This window comes from Schistocerca nitens, chromosome 9, assembly GCF_023898315.1.
Source record: "Schistocerca nitens isolate TAMUIC-IGC-003100 chromosome 9, iqSchNite1.1, whole genome shotgun sequence".
Taxonomy (NCBI): Eukaryota; Metazoa; Arthropoda; class Insecta; order Orthoptera; family Acrididae; genus Schistocerca; species Schistocerca nitens.
This window is the reverse complement of record NC_064622.1, coordinates 511,426,425-511,448,413: the sequence shown is the minus strand read 5'-3', so window position 1 is coordinate 511,448,413 and position 21,989 is coordinate 511,426,425. Positions and strand designations below refer to the sequence as shown.

At 40.6% G+C, this 21,989-nt stretch overlaps 1 protein-coding gene across 1 annotated transcript in view; it reads left to right on the top strand.

Annotated features, from left to right (window-relative positions):
- Nucleotides 1-21,989, top strand: part of LOC126203732 (ankyrin repeat and SOCS box protein 8-like) — a 70,126-nt gene that overhangs the window by 35,903 nt on the left and 12,234 nt on the right. Inside the window, exon 4 of the mRNA XM_049938102.1 lies at nt 18,631-18,706. Within this exon, the coding sequence (XP_049794059.1) occupies nt 18,631-18,706 (76 nt within the window). The remainder of the gene's footprint in view (nt 1-18,630; nt 18,707-21,989) is intronic.

Sequence of the window (21,989 nt, the reverse complement as noted above, 5' to 3'; positions counted from 1 at the left end):
TATTGTACAAATACATCTATAAAAATTCCTGAAAATTTATTTTTGAGTGTTACAGGGAATGAGAAGACGCATAAAATATAGTTGCACTGTACTGGCAAATTGCATCACGTAGGCACAAGTCCACTAACTTATTAAAAATCTGCTGCGCTGTGAGGTTAACATTAACATACGTCTGACATATGCTTTCCCACTGTTGCAATGAAAAATAGCGTCATTCAACGAAATAAAACTCCTAGTGAAAATTGTCCTTTTTACCTAACTAAACCTCGGTTATTCGGCAGCACAGATGTTAGAGGGATAGGCCGTCCAATTTTATAACAAGATGTCCACAGATCGCTGGTTCGAATCTAATCATAAAGAAGATTTTAACTTATTTTTAAAACGACTCGTCAGTCCTCTCATATGAGAACCAAATAACAATTACGAAGCTTTAGCATACCGATCAGGAATAGAATATTATTGTGTTTTCTTTGCTGTTTACATGCGCTTGCATTTGCAATCGCTGTTCACACACGTCACGTACAGAGAGATATTTTCTAGTTTATGTGACCACACACGTTTTACTATATTAGAAACAATATTTTTATCTTCGTACTGTCCATCTAGAATCCTCATCGTTTAAACATTTGCAGTTTAACGTTTTACATAAAGATGAAGTAAGTCTGCTTCACATCTTAACGTTAGCTTACACTCACAAGCATCACAGCCGTTTTCTTTGTGTGACCTCCTCGTTCTACGCTCTTTATATCTCTCCGTATAACCTCATCGTCGCAAAAATTGTACTGTGGGCTTATGGTAATAGCTTCACTGCTAGCAATGCTTTCCAAAAAGGTGAAATGTTTGTTCGCAAAATAAATGCATTTCTCAGACTAAGACTAATGTGAAGCTGTATATAATACCTCCCACAATCGAATAACTGCTCCAATCAGCTCTTCCTAACGCTATTTTCGTATCTCGTGCAAACCTTATTAAAAATACATGATCTTTCGGAATCGAACACGTGATCTCTTCATCTAGAGTCCGATGCGCTATCCGTTGCGCGACTGGAAAACTCCTGAGTCTCGCGTATCTGCTGAGTGTCTTTTAGAAAGGAAACCAACACTGAGTTTAGCCAGGAATAATTTTATTGTGTTTTGCCCCCCCCCCCCACTTTTGCCACTAATAGTCAACAATGTAGTTGTAATATATGGATCCATTTGCAAAAGTTCTACAATTCATTTAGTCTTGAGCGAGTTTAGTCATGTTGCAGAGAACAGGGAAAAGAGATTGTGGTCTGCACCTAGCGCCTTACTCTGACCTCTGACGTAGGTCTTTCTATTCCATGTCATATTCTTTTCGCACTATCACATTTCCCACGTCATCATCAGTGACTTTTTCTTCCTTTCCATGTTACTGTCTTCACTTCTCTTTCTTTTATGCAGTTATCTTATATATTCTGCCTCCTGTACTCGTTCCTTCTTTGTTTGGTACAGACTTTCTCTCTGAGCTCCTTGTGTTCATAAAGCTGCTTCTGTTTCCTTTGAAGGTTTAATTCCCTATGTACGGCATCTGCTTTGTAGGGCAACTGGAAGTCGGTATTTATGGCGATAAAAGAGACAATATTCCAACACCTACTGTACGGAAACAAGATGGAAAGAGTTTTTCAGGAGATGTGGGAACATTTGCTGGGATATTCGTGGCCTACGGATCCATTTGGAAGAGCTGTTCACCGATTTGCATATAATTTGGTAATTGGTGATTAATGACTCCTTATCTAGGGAAAATGAGATCATTGCAGCACTTGTGAGATCACTGCAGTTGTTGTTTATGTTGGATAGCTTATCTGTTATGCCGCATTCACGAACTACAGGAAATGTAGTGATAGGAAAGTAAGACTTAATGGGCCTGGCGGGCACTTACATATGCAAGTGTTTTCTAAATGTGCATCATTAATAACGGAACATTTTATGCTTGCTACTGTCAAGTTATGCATCTTGCACATAGCCTGCTTCATAAACTGAGACAGCTCGACAATCAGAAATGTTAAACAAGGTAAGTATCAGTTCCAGTGACTAAAAGAAACTTGACAAGAGTGTTTCGTAACGTGAGTTCCAGATGAAAGTATGTTACATGGAGCCAGAGTGCAAATATTTCAACCTTCTGATAGTCTCGTTCGTAATGGAAACCTATCAGCTGAGTATTATCAGTAGGGTATGTCAGTGAATGTTTGGCCAGTAAAACACTGATGGCTCTAACGTCAAAGATAACACACAGAGAGCGTGATCTTTTGTTACATGGATCAAGGCTCAATAGCAGGACATTCCTTAAAAGAAAATCGAAACCATTAACATTGATTATTGGTAGACAGCACATCATACTACCTACAAGAGCCTTATATATGGTTCATATGTGGAAAGGAAGGTTGTGATGTCATTGTCGTTTGCACCTCTTAGTTATATGACACAGTTTAGAGAAAAGATAATTAGCGTACTTCTGAGCTAGAGAATCATACGATGCAAGATGTATTTCTTACACAAGAGTTACGACAGCTTTTAGTCGTCTTGTAGCGTAATCAAATTGACATTATAGAGCGCAAGGAAGATGGTGCGAAATTAAACACTTATTACATCAGTAATTTATGAGAAAACAACCAATCACGCCAGTGACATTTTTAAATAGTGAAAGGAAACACTTACTCATCTTATATCACGACTAAGTTAACCGGGAGGCACGTGGTCGAGTTCATGCGGATAGTGGAGTGAAATCAGAAAATTAAAGCGATATTTTAAAGGAAAACGATGAGCAAACACTGGTATCCTTAAACGCAGGAAGCGGTAGTATAAAAAAATTTAATCGTCTTATAGCACGACGAAACTGTTTTATAGCGACGGTGTTCAATGTAGAAAGAAAATGGAATGAAATCATATCGTGGAACCGGAAATTCACAGAAAAATAATTGGCCAAACATTGCTTAGTACATGAAGAAAACGAGAATCTCATTAAAATATTAGATAACCCTCTGACTTTCTCCTACTGTTTTCTTTTGTTTTTTTTTTACCTTTGTTACCAATCCAGACGAAATAAAGATTTTAAAGCTTCTCAAACTTCTGTGCCCACAGACTCGTGTTTGCAAACGCAGAAAGAAAGGCATACTGCAGAGTTCCGTTGTAAAAGACCTCTAAGAGATGAACTCGCCTACGATTACCAGAGTGGTAGAACAAGATGAATGGGAAACATGCGTACAAGTCCACTAAAAGCTACTCGCTCCACCAGTTATACAAAATCGATTTTACAATGGGTAGCGTGTGAGTTGTTTCAACAGATGTTTGTATTTTATGTGCTCCTGCGTTTTCGGTGTACGGGTGCGCACACATTACATAACTGAATACAACAAGTGACATTTTTGTACATACATGACATAAAAATTCAATTTAATTGTGAAATTACAATTGCAGGTCGATGTTAGATGAGAGGTTTGTTGTTGTTGCTGTGGTCTTCAGTCCTGAGACTGGTTTGATGCAGCTCTTCATGCTACTCTATCCTGTGCAAGCTTCTTCACCTCCCAGTACCTACTGCACCCTACATCCTTCTGGATCTGCTTAGTGTATTCATCTCTTGGCCAACCTCTACGATTTTTACCCTCCACGCTGCCCTCCAATACTAAATTGGTGATCCCTCAATGTCTCAGAACACGTCCGACCAACCGATCCCTTCTTCTAGTCAAGTTGTGCCACAAACTCCTCTTCTCCCCAATTCTATTCAATACCTCCTCATTAGTTATGTGATCCACCCATCTAATCTTCAGCATTCTTCTGTAGCACCACATTTCGAAAGCTTCTATTCTCTTCTTGTCTAAACTATTTATCGTCCATGTTTCACTTCCATACATGGCTACACTCCATACAAATACTTTCAGAAACGACATCCTGACATTTAAATCTACACCCGATGTTGACAAATTTTTCTTCTTCAGAAACGCTTTCCTCGCCATTGCCAGTCTACATTTTATACCCTCTCTACTTCGACCATCATCAGTTATTTTGCTCCCCAAATAGCAAAACTTTAAGTGTCTCATTTCCTAATCTAATTCCCTCAGCATCACCCGACTTAACTCGACTACATTCCATTATCCTCGTCCAAGTCCTTTGCTGTCTCTGACAGAATTACAATGTCATCGGCGAACCTCAAAGTTTTTATTTCTTCTCCATGGATTTTAGTACCTACTCCGAATTTTTCTTTTGTTTCCTTCATTGCTTGCTCATAATACAGATTGAATAACATCGGGGAGAGGCTACAACCCTGTCTCACTCCCTTCCCAACCACTGCTTCCCTTGCATGTCCCTCGACTCCTATAACTGCCATCTGGTTCTTGTACAAATTGTAAATAGCCTTTCGCTCGCTGTCTTTTATCCCTGCCACTTTCAGAATTTGAAAGAGAATATTCCAGTCAACATTGTCAAAAGCTTTCTCTAAGTCTACAAATGCTAGAAACGTAGGTTTGCCTTTCCTTAATCTTTCTTCTAATATAAGTCGTAGGGTCAGTATTGCCTCACGTGTTCCAACATTTCTACGGAATCCAAACTGATATTCCCCGAGGTCGGTTTCTATCAGTTTTTCCATTCTTCTGTAAAGAATTCGCGTTAGTATTTTGCAGCTGTGACTTATTAAACTGATAGTTCGGTAATTTTCACACCTGTCAACACCTGCTTTCTTTGGGATTGGAATTATTATATTCTTCTTGAAGTCTGAGGATATTTCGCCTGTCTCATACATCTTGCTCACCAGATGGTAGAGTTTTGTCAGGACTGGCTTTCCCAAGGCTGTCAGTAGTTCTAATGGAATGTTGTCTACTCCTGGGGCCTTGTTTCGACTCAGGTCTTTCAGTGCTCTGTCAAACTCTTCACGCAGTATCATATCTCCCATTTCATCTTCATCTACATCCTCTTCCATTTGCATAATATTTTCCTCAAGTACGTCGCCCTTGTATAGACCCTCTATATACTCCTTCCACCTTTCTGCTTTCCCTTCTTTGCTTAGAACTGGGTTTCCTTCAAAGCTCTTGATATTCATGCAAGTGGTTCTCCTTTCTCCAAAGGTCTCTTTAATTTTCCTGTAAGCAGTATCTATCTTACCCCTAGTGAGATAAGCCTCTACATCCTTACATTTGTCCTCCAGCCATCCCCGCTAAGCTATTTTGCACTTCCTGTCGATCTCATTTTTGAGGCGTCTGTATTCCTTTTTGCCTGCTTCATTTACTGCATTTTTATATTTTCTATTTTCATCAATTAAATTCAATATTTCTTCTGTTATCCAAGGGTTTCTAATAGCCCTCGTCTTTTTACCTATTTGATTCTCTGCTGCCTTCACTATTTCATCCCTCAAAGCTACCCATTCTTCTTCTACTGTATTTCTTTCCCCCATTCCTGTCAATTGTTCCCTTATGCTCTCCCTGAAACTCTCTACAACCTCTGGTTTAGTCAGTTTATCCAGGTCCCATCTCCTTAAATTCCCACCTTTTTGCAGTTTCTTCGGTTTTAATCTACAGTTCATAACCAATAGATTGTGGTCAGAGTCCACATCTGCCCTGGAAATGCCTTACACTTTAAAACCTGGTTCCGAAATCTCTGTCTTACCATTATATAATCTGATACCTTTTATTATCTCCAGGATTCTTCCATGTACACAACCTTCTTTTATGATTCTTGAACCAAGTGTTAGCTAGGATTAAGTTATGCTCTGCGCAAAATTCTACCAGGCGGCTTCCTCTTTCATTCCTTCCCCCCAATCCATATTCACCTACTATGTTTCCTTCTCTCCCTTTTCCTACTGACGAATTCCAGTCACCCATGACTATTAAATTTTCGTCTCGCTTCACTACCTGAATAATTTCTTTTATCTCATCATACGTTTGTTCAATTTCTTCGACATCTGCAGAGCTAGTAGGCATATAAACTTGTACTACTGTAGTAGGCATGGGCTTCGTGTCTATCTTGGCCACTATAATACGTTCACTATGCTGTTTGTAGTAGCTTAACCGCACTCCTATTTTTTTTATTAATTATTAAACCTACTCCTGCATTACGCCTATTTGATTTTGTATTTATAACCCTGTAGTCACCTGACCAGAAGTCTTGTTCCTCCTGCCACCGAACTTCACTAATTCCCACTATATCTAACTTTAACCTATGCATTTCCCTATTTAAATTTTCTAACCTACCTGCCCGATTAAGGGATCTGACATTCCACGCTCCGATCCGTAGAATGCCAGTTTTCTTTCTCCTGATAACGACGTCCTTTTGAATAGTCTCCGCCCGGAGATCCGAATGGGGGACTATTTTACCTCCGGAATATTTTACCCAAGAGGACGCCATCATCATTTAATCATACAGTATAGCTGCATGCCCTCGGGAAAAATTACGGCTGTAGTTTCCCCTTGCTTTGAGCCGTTCGCAGTACCACAACAGCAAGGCCGTTTTGGTTAATGTTACAAGGCCAGATCAGTCAATCATCCAGACTGTTGCCCCTGCAACTACTGAAAAGGCTGCTGCCCCTCTTCAGGAACCACACGTTTGTCTGGCCTCTCAACAGATACCCTTCCGTTGTGGTTGCACCTACGGTACGGCTGTCTGTATCGTTGAGGCACGCAAGCCGCCCCACCAACGGCAAGGTCCATGGTTCATGGGTCATGGGGGAGGGGGGGGGGGTGATGAGAGGATAGCACAATGATTTTCTTTTCTTTTTCCAAGTTACTTTGTAATTGTCACCAAAAATCATTATTTTGGGCGTCAGATCATTTATTTCACTCAAACGACAAGCAATTGGTCGATCTACACGCCAAGCACGAAAGGAAAGGTCGTCAGGATGTCACTAACAGACGAGCAATGGGAGGCTAGAGTGAAAACCCTTCAAGTACGCGATGCTCCAACGCTGTATTTTGGAACAAACGTGCAATGAGAAGCAAGACTGGATAGTTCTCTAATATACATTCCTCGATCCAGACAAATATTCGACATTGATTTACATGCTGTCCCATTGCATTAAGATGCTAATTTTGACTACACCCTCATTCCTAATGAGAGTACTGGAATAATGGATCCACTATGCGTGAATTACATTGCCCACAAATTTAGGAATGAATCACAAGGAATGTGCTGCTTGGGTGGATCAATGAAACTGCCAGAATTACTGTACATTCACCAGCCAAACCATTTTCGATGATGGTATCAGGTGACACTAGTCATTCGAAACATTTTTTGGCAAAAATAGAACACACCCGTATCATGTTTGCAAATGACATAATTTGGTGCAACAAATTCCGTGATAAATAATTACTTGATTACTTAAAAAGTGTATGGGCAAAATTTATCATTTTACAGAATCTCTACTGCCTATTGTAGAACGCAACTTCATGTCGTATGAAACAGTGATGAACAAATCGATCGACGTTGTCGATTAACTACGGCCACTATTTGAGAAATTCCCACTGCATTACAAACTTTATTCGATCAACAAAACAAATTAATTCGATTGTTCAGAACTGCCCATGAACTACAAAGTTGTAACTACAGTAGACAAAACACATGTCAGCAAACACGAAAGATACTTCAATGCACCAACAATTGGTAAGGTGGCAGTGGTTACAACTTGTGAAACATTTAACCAGGGTGATAGAATTCTTCGTGGAAGAAATGCTGAGGTTCAGCGATTGTCCAGAATTCCTTGCTCATACAACGGATCGCGAGATCCCTTTTTATGTTGGCAAAGAGAAGGTGGATACCATTTCAGCATCAAACTGAGAAATCCATAAGCGGATTAAGAAGCGAAAAGGAATTTAATATCCATATCAATCGAGGATATTTGAAAACGCTAAAAGTAGCATTTTAAAACATCTACAACTGTTACGTCAGTACATTATGGATATGTATGCGACTATCGAGACTGATAAACTCCTCAGCATTCGAATAAATCAAACCAAGTTGCGTTACATGGAGTACACTCATTTCTTTAGTGCAGTTGTTTATGACAGTAGTATCAATCGCATCGAATAGTCTAAAACAGTCGTACTACTGGTTGCATTACATGCATGAATATACACAAGATATAATGACATATGACCGCCCAGTCTTTTGTTACATTCACATGCAATCCCGTATGGCATGAAATAAACGAACTTCTGTTAACTGGACAATCATCATCGGATCGTCGTAATATTTCTGTACCTGTGTTGAAACAAAAATTGAAACCTTTAATGAATTTCACTGAGAACCATTATGTTTTTTTAGACACACGTTGTTGGATGTATTGCACTGAATGGTGAAAAAGAGCATTGCTAGCTGCACACATTTTAACCTGGTTAATCGATAAAGTCGCACCACATCAAACTGTCGAATCGTCTCAGCAGAAATACCAGTTGCTGACATTGATCCAGTCTTATTTGAAGTTGTCATCGACGTCCATGTGGCTTATTCAACACTTTACCATGCAATCCAATATTAATGGACCAAACGAAATCCAATGCATTTAACTGCAGTGGTGGGTGGCTATCTACTCTTCTATACACGATAAACTGAAGATGGTGAAAAATCCATCACTTTAAAAGTACTGAGCAATGATGTTAAGGACAATAATGGTTATGATGAACCGCATTCACAGTTACTCTCGAAAACTCACAAATCACACAATAGTATCGAGTAGTGCAGTTTAATGAAATGCATTAAACACATGATCAAACATTTCAAAACCTGAAGAGTTATGGCAGGGAAAACGCAACAAGCGACTAGTAGTAACTGGGACAACTAATAGTTGTTTATTTGACAGCTCACTTCTAAAATGGACGGTACTTGTGCTTTATAACAGACAATACACGTATGCTCTCACTTATGATAACTGTTAATCAACCTACGTAGACTGTTGTCCTTCCGAGAATTGAGAACTCTTGCCAGGAATTAAATCGTCTTCAGAATTATGCACATTGAGGCACGTCACTCGCTGAAGCACTGAACTGCCCAGCCACCCCATATACGTACATTACTTATGACGTGCCTCCCGTCATAACCAAACGATTTCTGAGAAGAATACAAAGAATACTTGAGGGAAGACATACTACATCGTTTGCGTGTTACGAATAAAAATCCCGTGATGACTGGGTGTTGTGTGCTGTCCTTAAGTTTAAGTAGTTCTAAGTTCTAGGGGACTGATGACATTAGATGTTAAGTCCCATAGTGCTCAGAGCCATTTGAACCAATAAAAATCCGGATATTCAGTTAATACCAATGCGCCACTGGTTTTGACTGAGGACGTATCTTTGGCAACTACTAGCAAAATAGTTGGGAAGGCTGCACTGAATCAATCTGCAAACGACGTTTTTATCGTGATTTGCAACGAAAAACACTTCCTGATGTCGACAAGTTGCGTAAATTTGCTCAAACTAATCTTCCGAAACAGGCACCAGAACAAATCATTTCTTATGCTAGAACTATCTGTGAAACCCGGCTTCGTTCAAGGAGTTGATATGAGATTGTATGGTAGTTGGAATAGAAGAATAAACTTGAAATTATAAGAGGTAAAATTTTTTTTTGCAAACATAAACTATTCACAATATTTGTTTATTAACAACATTTCTCTTTTAGCTATCCGGGATATATATATTTCAAATTTCGTACTGCTCAGCAAGCTACGTATAGTTGACCGTGAGAGAAGCAGGGGTCTTCGTTGAGGTTGATACCGCAATATTTTAAAGTTAGTGCTTGCTCTTTGTTAATTGTAAAACTGTAAGGTAATCTGGTTGGAAATTGCAGTAATTTAAATTGGAATGGTAGTGCAGTAGAGATCAGTGGCATTTTGGGGGCAAGTAGTGTGTGTCCTTCGTACTTTCCAGTCATAAGTTCTGCCTCGAAGATGTTATTCAATAGCTGTTTGACGATCATCATTATTCCATTACATAGTTTTGATGAGCTGAGATTTCTGAGAGGTATGATCGGAGATCCAATTTTAAGTCAATGACAGTGTAATGGAAAGAGATTAGAAATTCTGTAGGGAAGTTCACACTTTCTTCAACTTTTACCATCGTGTCGATTGATTTGTACATTCTCTGTTCTTTTGAATATTAAAGTTTATATCGTCAACGATATTTTTTTAAATTGCCAAAATTGGCCTTTTCAGTAGGCAGCCCGGATTTTTACAGTCATGAACAACATTTGAATAAATTTGGCCGATGAGTTAGCCGTCTTTCGATCAACTGTCATATTTTTTTTTAGTCACAGTATTTGCGTGTATGGCCAGCGGTGTGATTTTTGTTAAGCGTGCTGTTATCTCGTCTGCTGGTGTTGACTTGGGGATAAGTGAAGGTGTTTGTCGAAAATCTCCTGAGTAGAGCTCCTCAAAAATGGTTCAAATGGCTCTGAGCACTATGGGACTCAACTGCTGAGGTCATTAGTCCCCTAGAACTTAGAACTAGTTAAACCTAACTAACCTAAGGACATCACAAACATCCATGCCCGAGGCAGGATTCGAACCTGCGACCTTAGCGGTCTTGCGGTTCCAGACTGTAGCGCCTTTAACCGCACGGCCACTTCGGCCGGCTAGTAGAGCTCCTCCTTTCACTTCAGAGTTTCCTCGCAAGTCTTGTAATGTTGTCTCCATGGCGTCGAGTCATTTTCTGTGTACCATTGTGCATTCGTCCCACAAGATAATTCTAGCTTGCTTTAGAAGTTCGCCCCGTCCAGATGCTCTTGAGATTTTACATACCGGGAATTGATCTTCGGCTGAATTCAGCGGTAGTTGTAGGGCGGAATGGGCCGTTCGTCCTCCTCCCATACGCATGGGTACAATGTCGGATGATGCCAGTGCAAGTTAGATATGTTATTTAGCACGTATTTCCGCCAGCAACCGACTTATTGGAAACATTTTTGCGCTGCCGTCTATTATGTCCAAGTAAATAATTCCCCCAGTGTTGTCGCCGATGCGGTCCATAATAACGTTGTAAATCTCCTTTTTATTGTCACTGAAGAGTGGTTTGTTGTGAGCAATGTATTGAAGTAGGTCGTTGACGTCGTAACTTTTTTACCTTTGTAGTTTCGAAGTTAAGCACACTGATAGCATCTTTTCGTGGTGCTTGAAATTGTTGGTTGTTTATTAGTAAATATTTATCTTCTAGGCGAATAAGTGTTTCATAGAATATATCGTTGTTGAATTCAGTTCAGGATGAGCTTGTCGGATTTGGTATAGTATGCCAACAGTCATACTCTCTTTGGAGTCCCGTAGCTGTTTTGGATTCGATGGGTTACATGTTGCTACAATTATGACGAATAAGTTTCTCATTTATTCATCTGAGGCTGTGAGTGAGACTCCTTGTAGAGTCAGTTCACAGTGGTTCTCTGTACCTCTGGCATAAGCAACCGTCAACAGTCTTGAGATCTGTAAAACTTGTTAGTCCCCGTAACTCGTGTAGCAACATCCGGAGGTAGAACCATTCGGCGTTGTTCGGATGTACGGTGTATACTTGGCCTAGTGCGCCCGTTTCTATTATTCACGGATGATCTTCTACTGGTATTCCTTGATTTAGTCGTTGTAAGATTTTCTTGTTGTCCTCCACGTATAATACTGTAGATAGGGACGTCGACATATAGTAATGTTTTTGTGAGTGGATCCGTTTGGCAGAGCTGGTAATATGCTGTCAATGCTGTTTCTGAGATGGCTCCGATTGCTGTTTTTATGGCGGCATCTTATGTGAAGTAAACTCTCTGTCCATTCTCCAAATGTACTGCTAGATGTTGCACAGATGGTTCGCGTTTGTATATGGGAAAACCGAAAATCCGCCACATTGTTTCGTTACTGTTGATGTATCTTCTCATTTGGTACGTGAATTTTGCTGTTCGCTGTCCTGGCAAGTCACTGCCTTTGCTCACATACTTACAGGTATTTGATGGATTTCACTGAATTGCAGTATTCTACGTTTATGTGTGCTAGAAACATTTTGGAAAGTGGTATGTTCTATGGTACTGCTCACTGACACCTGTTTCCGGTTCGTCGCTGCTTCGTATTCGTATTTTTGTTGTGAAGCCACCGTTTTTGGGTGATAGTCTTCAGTATTTGGGATAACTATCAACTCCGGTTTGTGTCATCCAAGCACGGTTTTGAGTGCTTTTTAGTACATTGTCCATTACTGCTACACGGGAAAATGGATTTAAATGGCCCGTATGGTCCGTGAACCATGATTTTCACTACTCTGTCGTACAGTTTCGGATCTTCTTGTGGACTGGATTCAGCTTGGATGATTTTGTCGATATCCGTGGTATTATTTCTGTCGTGTAGCCATATGAGATCGTGTGAGCCAGTCCTCGTTTTTGCCATTCGATTGCGTACATCCACATCTAACGGTTGCAAAGATGTGGTATTTTGTGATGACTCCAATAAATCTCACTTGTTGTTGTCTGAAAACTCAGGCTATTATATCGTGTCGATGCATGGGGGCTAACACGTATCTTAGTTGCTATTTGATTTCTGGCCACAGGGAGTTGCATGTGAGTTTTGTCCACATTTTCTAATGTCGGTCTTCGTATCTTGAGTGTATTTGTGCATGGGTCTCGGACTCCCTATGCATGATGGGGGTAAGATTACCTTTATTCCAATGTCGCAAATCTATCATTTATGATTGCGTCTCGAAGGTGGCTGTGTTCTTCCGTGGGTAGCTCCGTTCCACTTCTGCTTTGGATACATGTCTTCCAGGAACTGCTGGAGTAAACGGCGAGTCTTGAGAATCTAATTTAAGTTTCATTGTCTCCGATCATTAACCGGTAAGCACAGAACTCCTTGGAAGTGACTTAACTGTTTGTTTCTACGCCTGTTTAACGTTCGATTTGTTTCAAATTAAAATGATACACGTTCTCTCCGTGCAGAGATATTAATGGATATTGTAGGGCGTCATATGAACGGTGGGTCTCTGCAATGCGTTGTAGTCCTGTTCTTCGTTTTACAATTACGTCGCGGCTTGTAGTTTCATTGTCCACAACTGCAATGGTGACTTCGTCTACCTAAAGTGCGTTAAGTCGACATTCGTGCTGTAGGTGTGGTCTTTCGCCGGTTCGAATTATAAGTTTATAGTCATCAGATATCATTCGGCCCAGCGTTGTCTTGAATACGTGAATAAGTTGATTCTATTCGTGTAAGATCCTCTACACATCTCGAACTACTTCTTGTCTCAATCCACTAATAGTTGTACATCGTTGATCATTTTCTGCTTCTTATTTTGCTATGAAATATACTTGCAGAAATTCGTGATCTTTGTTTTGTAGCAGTAGTAATGAACCCATGTTATGATAGATTTGTCCTTGGATGGCAAAAACATAATCGATTTCATCTCTCTTACCGTTGATCGAAGTGAGACTCCAAAAAGTCATTTAGAAGCAGGCGTCGTAGGGTTTTATATTTTGAAGAAAGTGTTTGGCTCTAGAGTTTTTCTGCCCCAGTGGTGCTAATTGAATTTTTCCATCCATGAAGAGACTACTGTTGTTTCTGTACTGAATTTTTTTCGCTTTGCAAAACTGGCAGATGTAATCCATTTTTCCGATTACGACGTGTTTGTGTTTGTTATATTCTTTCGTTGGACCGTTCTGGAATGCTTCCTTTGTTAGGTTGTACCGTTTACTTGTCCTCTACCACGCTTCTCGTAGCGTGATATTTTCATGGCTGGCTTGAGTTTGCAGTCTTTTATTGCAAGATTGTGTCTCAATTCTTGATTTTTCAGTCCTTCCATTCCGTTGTTCTTCGCTTTCTCTGCTTCTTGCGGTGCTCATTCTCGTTCTCTGGGAACTTAAAACGTGCTTTCTATTTTGCTTCAGAACTGTCAAAATCTCCTGCTCTTTTACTTTTCGGAGTTGTCTAAAATATAAATCCAGTCAATCTTTTACCAATAAATACACTAAGTAAATTTTATACACTTTTCATACTTTATATTCGATTTATATTCAGTCACTATATCACTTTGAGTACTCACACTTCACTGTTTGTTTTCATTCACTCACTGCACTACTTTTTCGTTTCCTGCTTTCGTCACTAGTAAGGAGCTGACGTTAGAACCTCCGGTGGAATCTTTCTGAATGTTACAGACTACTCCCGAAATTACAGAACATCCTGGATCATTGTGGAATATTTCGGACATTTTGGAATGTTATGGAATTCTCCTGAATATTCTAGAATGTCTGAAACGTTCTCGAATACTCTCGAATTTTCGGTAATGTTGTAGAAATTTCTAGAGGGCGAAACTTCCCAGCTCTTATATCTTCAAAAGCACGCCCGTCAGGTAAAAACGGGAACCCTCTTCATGGATGGGGGATAGAGGGCTACCATACCATACAACTGCCTTGATCGTACCGGGTCTATGTTAGCGGCACGCACATTATACACCTACTTTTATAATATATATTTCTTATACATGCAATTGCAGGCCCAAGAGGTGGATTCTATTTCCTATACGCGCCCAGAGGCATTTTACTCTCATTTGGTAACCACACAAACACCAGAAAATATTGAACTGGCAATCGTATCATCTGGAAGTGGGAAACTCTTTTGGACGATGGCCAAACTGCGTATTCAGACTGAAGTGGCTGTTGAATATGAAAATCGTTTACATTTGTACACAATACCAAAAAAAATTCTGTAACGGGTAATGTACGCCAGCTCATTACATGGGACTAATGCACTACAGTGGAGAAAAAAAACAATTACAAGCTCTTTATCCTAAACTCAGAGAGTTGAGTGGAAATGAACAGCTGTTCAGTGATGCACTCCTTTTTTTTTTGTGGTGATTGTTGACAAACTCACAGCCACAGATGAACCGAAAGCATTTCCCAAATCGTCGGTTGTATAGGGGCACGTACAGAAATTGTGTTTGAAGATCAATAAATGTTTACAACTGTTATTACAGCCACTGAACGTTTTGCATAACCTTTCGAATGTTGGGACTGGGAAATGGCAATGGATAAATCCACATAGTTTGTCACATTTTCAATAATTTTCTGCAGTATCGGAGCAGACACAGACGAATCGACTTACTAAGAATTACAAATAATAACATGTGGCTCACCACACGTGCTATTTTAGCAGCCAAAAACTTCAATGCCAGTGTCGACTGTTTCAAAATTGGAAACGAAATACCGCGCGAAGTGACAGTGCATCTGTTTATTGTTAATGTAGTTAATCAAGACGAAGCTCTCTGATAAAGAACCGAATTCTTGAATTTACTAGATATTTAAAGCCCGCCACCACAAGTTCTAACGCTCAAAATTAGCGTGCCTGTTATTCTCCTTGCAAGCACAAATCAACCAAGACATTGCTATGGTACTAGGTTTTTTCTTGAGAAAATGTTGATGGATATTACCTAAGCTACAATTTTAAATGGAGTATTTACAGGAGAAGATTTACTGTTGCCACATGTCCCATTGATTTCGACAGATATGCCACTCAAACTCAAACGCATGTTATTTGTGATGTGACTCGCATTTGCAGTGACTATCAATAAAACAAACAGTTATAGTTGCTACAAGTACGCAGAATAAATTTGGCAAATCCATCCTTCTCTCATGGACATCAGTATGTTGCCTTCTTGTGCATCGAAAACTTCCTGATTTATTCTTGTACGCACGATTTGTTCGTATATGCACAAGATGGAATAAAACAAGAAAAAAATTGAAAAACAAATCTTTCTTCTTCAATGGCATTAAGATGTAGGCTTCATACTCGACGTAACTAGAAAATCGAATCTGAATTAATTGTTGCAAAAAACTACTATTTTGGTGCATGCATGTCCAACAGTACATAAGAAAGGAATACAACAAAACAGTTCTATAAAAGGTGTGTGTGTCTGTTCACAGTCAGGCATATGATAAGAGCATTCAATAAATAAATACTACAAACTCTATGTGTACATGTGTACGAAGAGATACATAAAACGAAATATTTGACACTAAAAATATGTCAACCAATCTATGTGTGGCTGCAAGCAAATGTTTGAAAGGAAACATTTAGCCAATAAGCAAGGCATAAAAAAAAAAATACGCATATGTGTGTAAACAATGACATGATGAAAAAGCCTTTAACTCTGAAGCACTGTAAAATATGTATGTATATACTGTATGTCCAGGCATCTAACTGAAAACATTTAGCATTTATACCATAAAAATAGTTACCGGTTGTGGACATTCTTATGGCTCCCTTCTAAATAAGTGCCCCTGTTTGCGTTAGGCACCCATCAGTAACATTCCTCATGTGTTTGTAAAGCTTCCAGATAAGTTATAAGTGACTGATTTATTCCTACTTCCTTCAGTTCCTCAAGCTTCATTTTGTCCCTTTACATTATGAAACACTTTCCGTATACCGACAGAAGCTTCTTATATTTATAAATTGATTTCCGTATGTTTCTCTCTAAATTATTTTAAATCTGATTTTTCTGCTGCGATTCTTTAATTTTTTACTGAACCCAGATTCATTTTCTGAGAACGTGGCGTCAACTGCTTGAAGACAGCGAAGATTATTATTTTATGATGTATTAATATCTAGGTTAAACGCCTAGTAATTTTCGCGAATGAAGATATTCTTCTCTTTAAGTTTTTCACATTATCTGCATCAGGTTTTGTTGTTTCCCGCATTATTTGGAGGCAGTTCAGACTTCAGTTTCATAAAGAAAACCACAACGACTGGTGTTAGTGGACAAAAAGTAATTGAAGGATCAGCTTTAGCATCTATTGTGGACATCCTAGATACTGAGTGTGAACTGGAACTAAGATTTTCTTTAGCGACAGTTCGAGGTTGCAACTGAAAACTTGTGTCAATGGAATCACTTAGTTTTGAGTACCACTTCCAATGCTGTGGTAGCGTAACATCAGCTACAGAACGATAGCACATATGTTAGTAGAAGGAAACATATTCTGTAAGGTTGGCTCTGACATATCGTCCTAATGGTTCAAATGGCTCTGAACACTATGGGACTTAACATCTGTGGTCATCAGTCCCCTAGAACTTAGAACTACTTAAACCTAACTAACCTAAGGACATCACACACATCCATGCCCGAGGCAGGATTCGAACCTGCGACCGTAGCGGTCACGCGGTTCTAGACTGAAGCGCATAGAACCGCACGGCCACACCATAGCGTCCTACTCATGGTTGGGTGTTGTCATATTGGACTATGGCAGGAAGTTTGAGGATGAGAGGTCTGACTATACTTGTTACTTCGAGTTAGTGATTCCCAGAAAGGCTCCCCAGGCTTTAGTAGCAGATGACTGATCCACTGTGTGAACCAGTTCTTGCGTAGCAGCATGCAATACTTGCCGTTAATGGCAGTATGAAAGAGATTCTAGTCTTAAAATACCGTCGTTTTCTTAAATAACAATAAATCAAGTGGCCAGTTTATTGAATAAAGTATTACTATCTTGTCGCCATATTCGTGTTATGCTAGATTTCCAGTTCGAGTGGCTTCCTGAACACACAAGTGTAGAAAGAAATTAGAAAACTGAGAGAACTGAGGTCTCCACTGCTTCTAGGGTTTGTTGTAGAAATTAAATGTGCTTAAGGAAATAGGGATTTTCTAAATTGGGGTTATTTCAGATTTACAGCTATTCACCTGTGGCATCATTGTGACACAATGTTGCAACTAACATACGATGGACAAAATTTACCAATTGCTACTTCATACTGACCTGCTTGTGCCTCATACAAGCATACAGGATGGGTCAGGAGGAAATATAAAAGCTTGAGGGGTAAGAGTATTGGTGATTCTGGACAAAAAGATTCAAATTAACGTACGCTCTTTTCTTAAGCATATCAAAAACACACCTGTCTGAGAATTACAGATGTCAGTCTCTTCTTCACCAGCACTCTCATACGAATAGAACCAAGGTTTCATGGGGATATGTAGTGTTGTCATTACTGATCACTTCAATGCACACACCACTTGCTCACGGCATGGTGACGAGTGCTGCAAGTGTAAATATTGGCTACCCTGTGTCTCAGTACTATAGTGGTGGCACCAGTGTGCTGCAGTGTTGTTATGCGTGCAGCCAAAACCGTACAGGGCAGTGTAATTAAATGCCAAGGTCGTCACATATGAAGAGTACAGTGACATGATCCTTGCCTATGGATTTTGCAATTAGAATTCCAGAGCCACTGTTCATGAATACGAATGATGATCTTACTCCATTTGTAGGGTTGGATTAAGAATGAGTTTTACACCAGGACGTGCGAAGTGGACACAAAGGAGAAATGCCTTGATCGTATTTTAAATACACGTGCTCAAGTAACGGACAGTATGAATGAGCTCAAAGCAGCTGTATATTAGGGCTGAAAAATGCATTGGAGATGATGGTGGACTTTATGAACGACTTTTGTGAGAAAATGTACATGATTAAACGAAACATCAAATCACAATGTTTCAATTACTATCCCCTGCAATTTGTCCTGTTGTCATTATTTGCGTTAGTTTCTTCGGAAACTATTAAGAATATGTTCATATGACTGTTAAGAATATATTCATATGACATTCTTTGTTCAGAGTCACTGATACTATTATCCCTCGAAGTATTTATCGTTCCTCCTGAGTCACCATGTAGAAGGTACTGTGTCCAGGGTAAAGGGCTACTGAGTGACTCCGTGTTTCAGAATCTTCTACAGTGGAACGCGGTCAGGAGGTCAACGAGACCACAGCTGTGTTCCTGCAGACGCCGTCAGAAGCTAGGTAAGTGCGAAATACGTCATTCGTCTGTGTTGCCTGGCTCTGCGTGTGTATATATCCAAGGCAACAATGTTTGCTACTTTCCTTACATGTTTCTGTGCTGTAAGGCACACCACTGTTGATCGCCGTTTTCCAATAACTCACGATGCTTTCATTGACTTCTAATAACAGGTTCACTGAATCTCTAAATTAAACTCTGTTTCCTAGCATGGAAAGTAGCTAGCAAATGACTGGGAACTTATAAGTCTTATCTCCACGATCTTCAGTTCCACCACACTGCGAGCCATCTAATTATCTCTGTATGTCTATCTTTTTAGCGATTGTTGCGGGGCTCGGCTGTTCGGTAGAGGATGTCAAATTAAACATCTTTCAGCCGTAAAAAAAAAAAAGGTTCAAATGGCTCTGAGAACCATGGGACTTAACATCTGAAGTCATCAGTCCCCTAGAACTTAGAACAACTTAAACCTAACTAAGGACATCACACACATCTATGCCCGAGGGAGGATTCGAACCTGTGACAGTAGCATTGGCGCGGTTCCGGACAAGTGCCTAGAATCGCTCGGTCACAGCGGCCGGCTTTTCAGCCGTTATTTTTCAACCTCATTTTATAGGGCAACCCGTTCTAGCATTTTACTACGCCACATTCAGGCCCCTGACAGACTTGTAGGAATAATCTATATCATTTGTGATCAAAACAGTGACCACTTCAAAACTCACCTGCCGAGTCGACAGTATTGCTGGGCCCTGTTTCGATCACAAGCGAGGCGGATTATTCCAACACGTCTCTCAGGGACCTGAAAATGGCGTAGTAAAACGCTGAAACTGGTTGCCACATAAAATAATGTTGAAACGTGTGGTAGCGTTCTCGTTTCCCGCGCCCGGGTTCCCGAGTTCGATTCCCGGCGGGGTCAGGGATTTTCTCTGCCTTGTGATGACTGGGTGTTGTGCGATGTCCTTAGGTTAGTTAGGTTTAAGTCGTTCTAAGTTCTAGGGGACTGATGACCATAGATGTTAAGTCCCATAGTGCTCAGAGCCATTTGAACCATTTTTTAAGGTTGAAATATGACAGCTGAAAGGTGTTTGACATCCTCCGTCTAATCATGTTCATTTACTGAGCAGCTCCCAATAGGCGTTTTTTGCTGGACACTCGGAACGTGTAGGCCTCAACCGCGGCCCACTCTGGCGTGCAGAATCCAGTCGCATTACTGAGAGCGGCGGCGCCGCTCGACGCCACTGCCTGTGACGTGTGTCAGCGACCCGGCCAGTCGGGCCTACAGACAGCACCGCTTTCCGTCCCTGTACGCTCCAGTTGACCAGAGCTCGCCCGTACTCCTGCAACAAGCGAGCTAGCTAATGTGCTTACCGCACTTTCTGCGAACTCTGCATTCGCCCGTACCGCAGCGAAATCGGCGCCATCGAACTTCGGACCTCCGTCTAGGCAGCACGCAGCACGCCGTCTGCCCCAGACTCGTCAAGCATCTGTGTGGGCCGAGCTGAACCGCTCCCCGCGCAGACGGGAGGAGACGAGCAGCTACCCCGCCCGGTGCCGCACACACGAGGTGAGGAGGTCGCGACGCCCATCACCTCGGCTGTGCCTACTGAAAGGCTCCCAAAAAGTCTGTCCAGATAGGAAAGTCACCAGTGTGGCGTTCCTCCTATCAGCAGGTGTGTGTACATATGTTCGAAGCACTCTCTCTGCTCACACATTGCTAATCCTTAACGTTCACGACAGTATTAAACTCTTTAGATCAAGTGAAACTACCCTGTACTTTGAACTTTTCGTAATACACATCTCCATATAATGTTCTTATCATTAAAGTCCATGGTGGGGAGGCTAGCGTGATTCAACGATACAGATAGCCGTACCGTAGGTGCAACCACAACGGAGGGGTATCTGTTGAGAGGCCAGACAAACGTGTGGTTCCTGAAGAGGGGCAGCAGCCTTTTCAGTAGTTGCAGGGGCAACAGTCTGGATGATTGACTGATCTGGCCTTGTAACATTAACCAAAACGGCCTTGCTGTTGTGGTACTGCGAACGGCTCAAAGCAAGGGGAAACTACAGCCGTAATTTTTTCCGGGGGCATGCACCTTTACTGTATGGTTAAATGATGATGGCGTCCTCTTGGGTAAAATATTCCGGAGGTAAAATAGTCCCTCATTCGGATCTCCGGGCGGGGACTATTCAAAAGGACGTCGTTATCAGGAGAAAGAAAACTGGCATTCTACGGATCGGAGCGTGGAATGTCAGATCCCTTAATCGGGCAGGTAGGTCAGAAAATTTAAAAAGGGAAATGGATAGGTTAAAGTTAGATATAGTGGGAATTAGTGAAGTTCGGTGGCAGGAGGAACAAGACTTCTGGTCAGGTGAACACAGGGTTATAAATACAAAATCAAATAGGGGTAATGCAGGAGTAGGTTTAAAAATGAATAAAAAAATAGGAGTGCGGTTAAGCTACTACAAACAGCATAGTGAACGTATTATAGTGGCCAAGATAGACACGAAGCCCATGCCTACTACAGTAGTACAAGTTTATATGCCAACTAGCTCTGCAGATGACGAAGAAATTGAACAAACGTATGATGAGATAAAGGAAATTATTCAGGTAGTGAAGCGAGACGAAAATTTAATAGTCATGGGTGACTGGAATTCGTCAGTAGGAAAAGGGAGAGAAGGAAACATAGTAGGTGAATATGGATTGGGGCTAAGAAATGAAAGAGGAAGCCGCCTGGTAGAATTTTGCGCAGGGCATAACTAAATCATAGCTAACACTTGGTTCAAGAATCATGAAAGAAGGTTGTATACATGGAAGAATCCTGGAGATACTAAAAGGTGTCAGATAGATTATATAATGGTAAGACAGAGATTTAGGATCCAGGTCTTAAACTGTAGGACATTTCCAGGGGCAGATGTGGACTCTGACCACAATCTATTGGTTATGAAGTGTAGATTAAAACTGAAGAAATTGCAAAAAGGTGGGAATTTAAGGAGATGGGACCTGGATAAACTGACTAAACCAGAAGTTATAGAGAGTTTCAGGGACAGCATAAGGGAACAAATGACAGAAATGGGGGAAAGAAATACAGTAGAAGACGAATGGGTAGCTCTGAGGGATGAAGTAGTGAAGGCAGCAGAGGATCAAGTAGGTAAAAAGACGAGGGCTAGTAGAAATCCTTGGGTAACAAAAGAAATATTGAATTTAATTGATGAAAGGAGAAAATATAAAAATGCAGTAAATGAAGCAGGCAAAAAGGAATACAAACATCTCAAAAATGAGATCGACAGGAA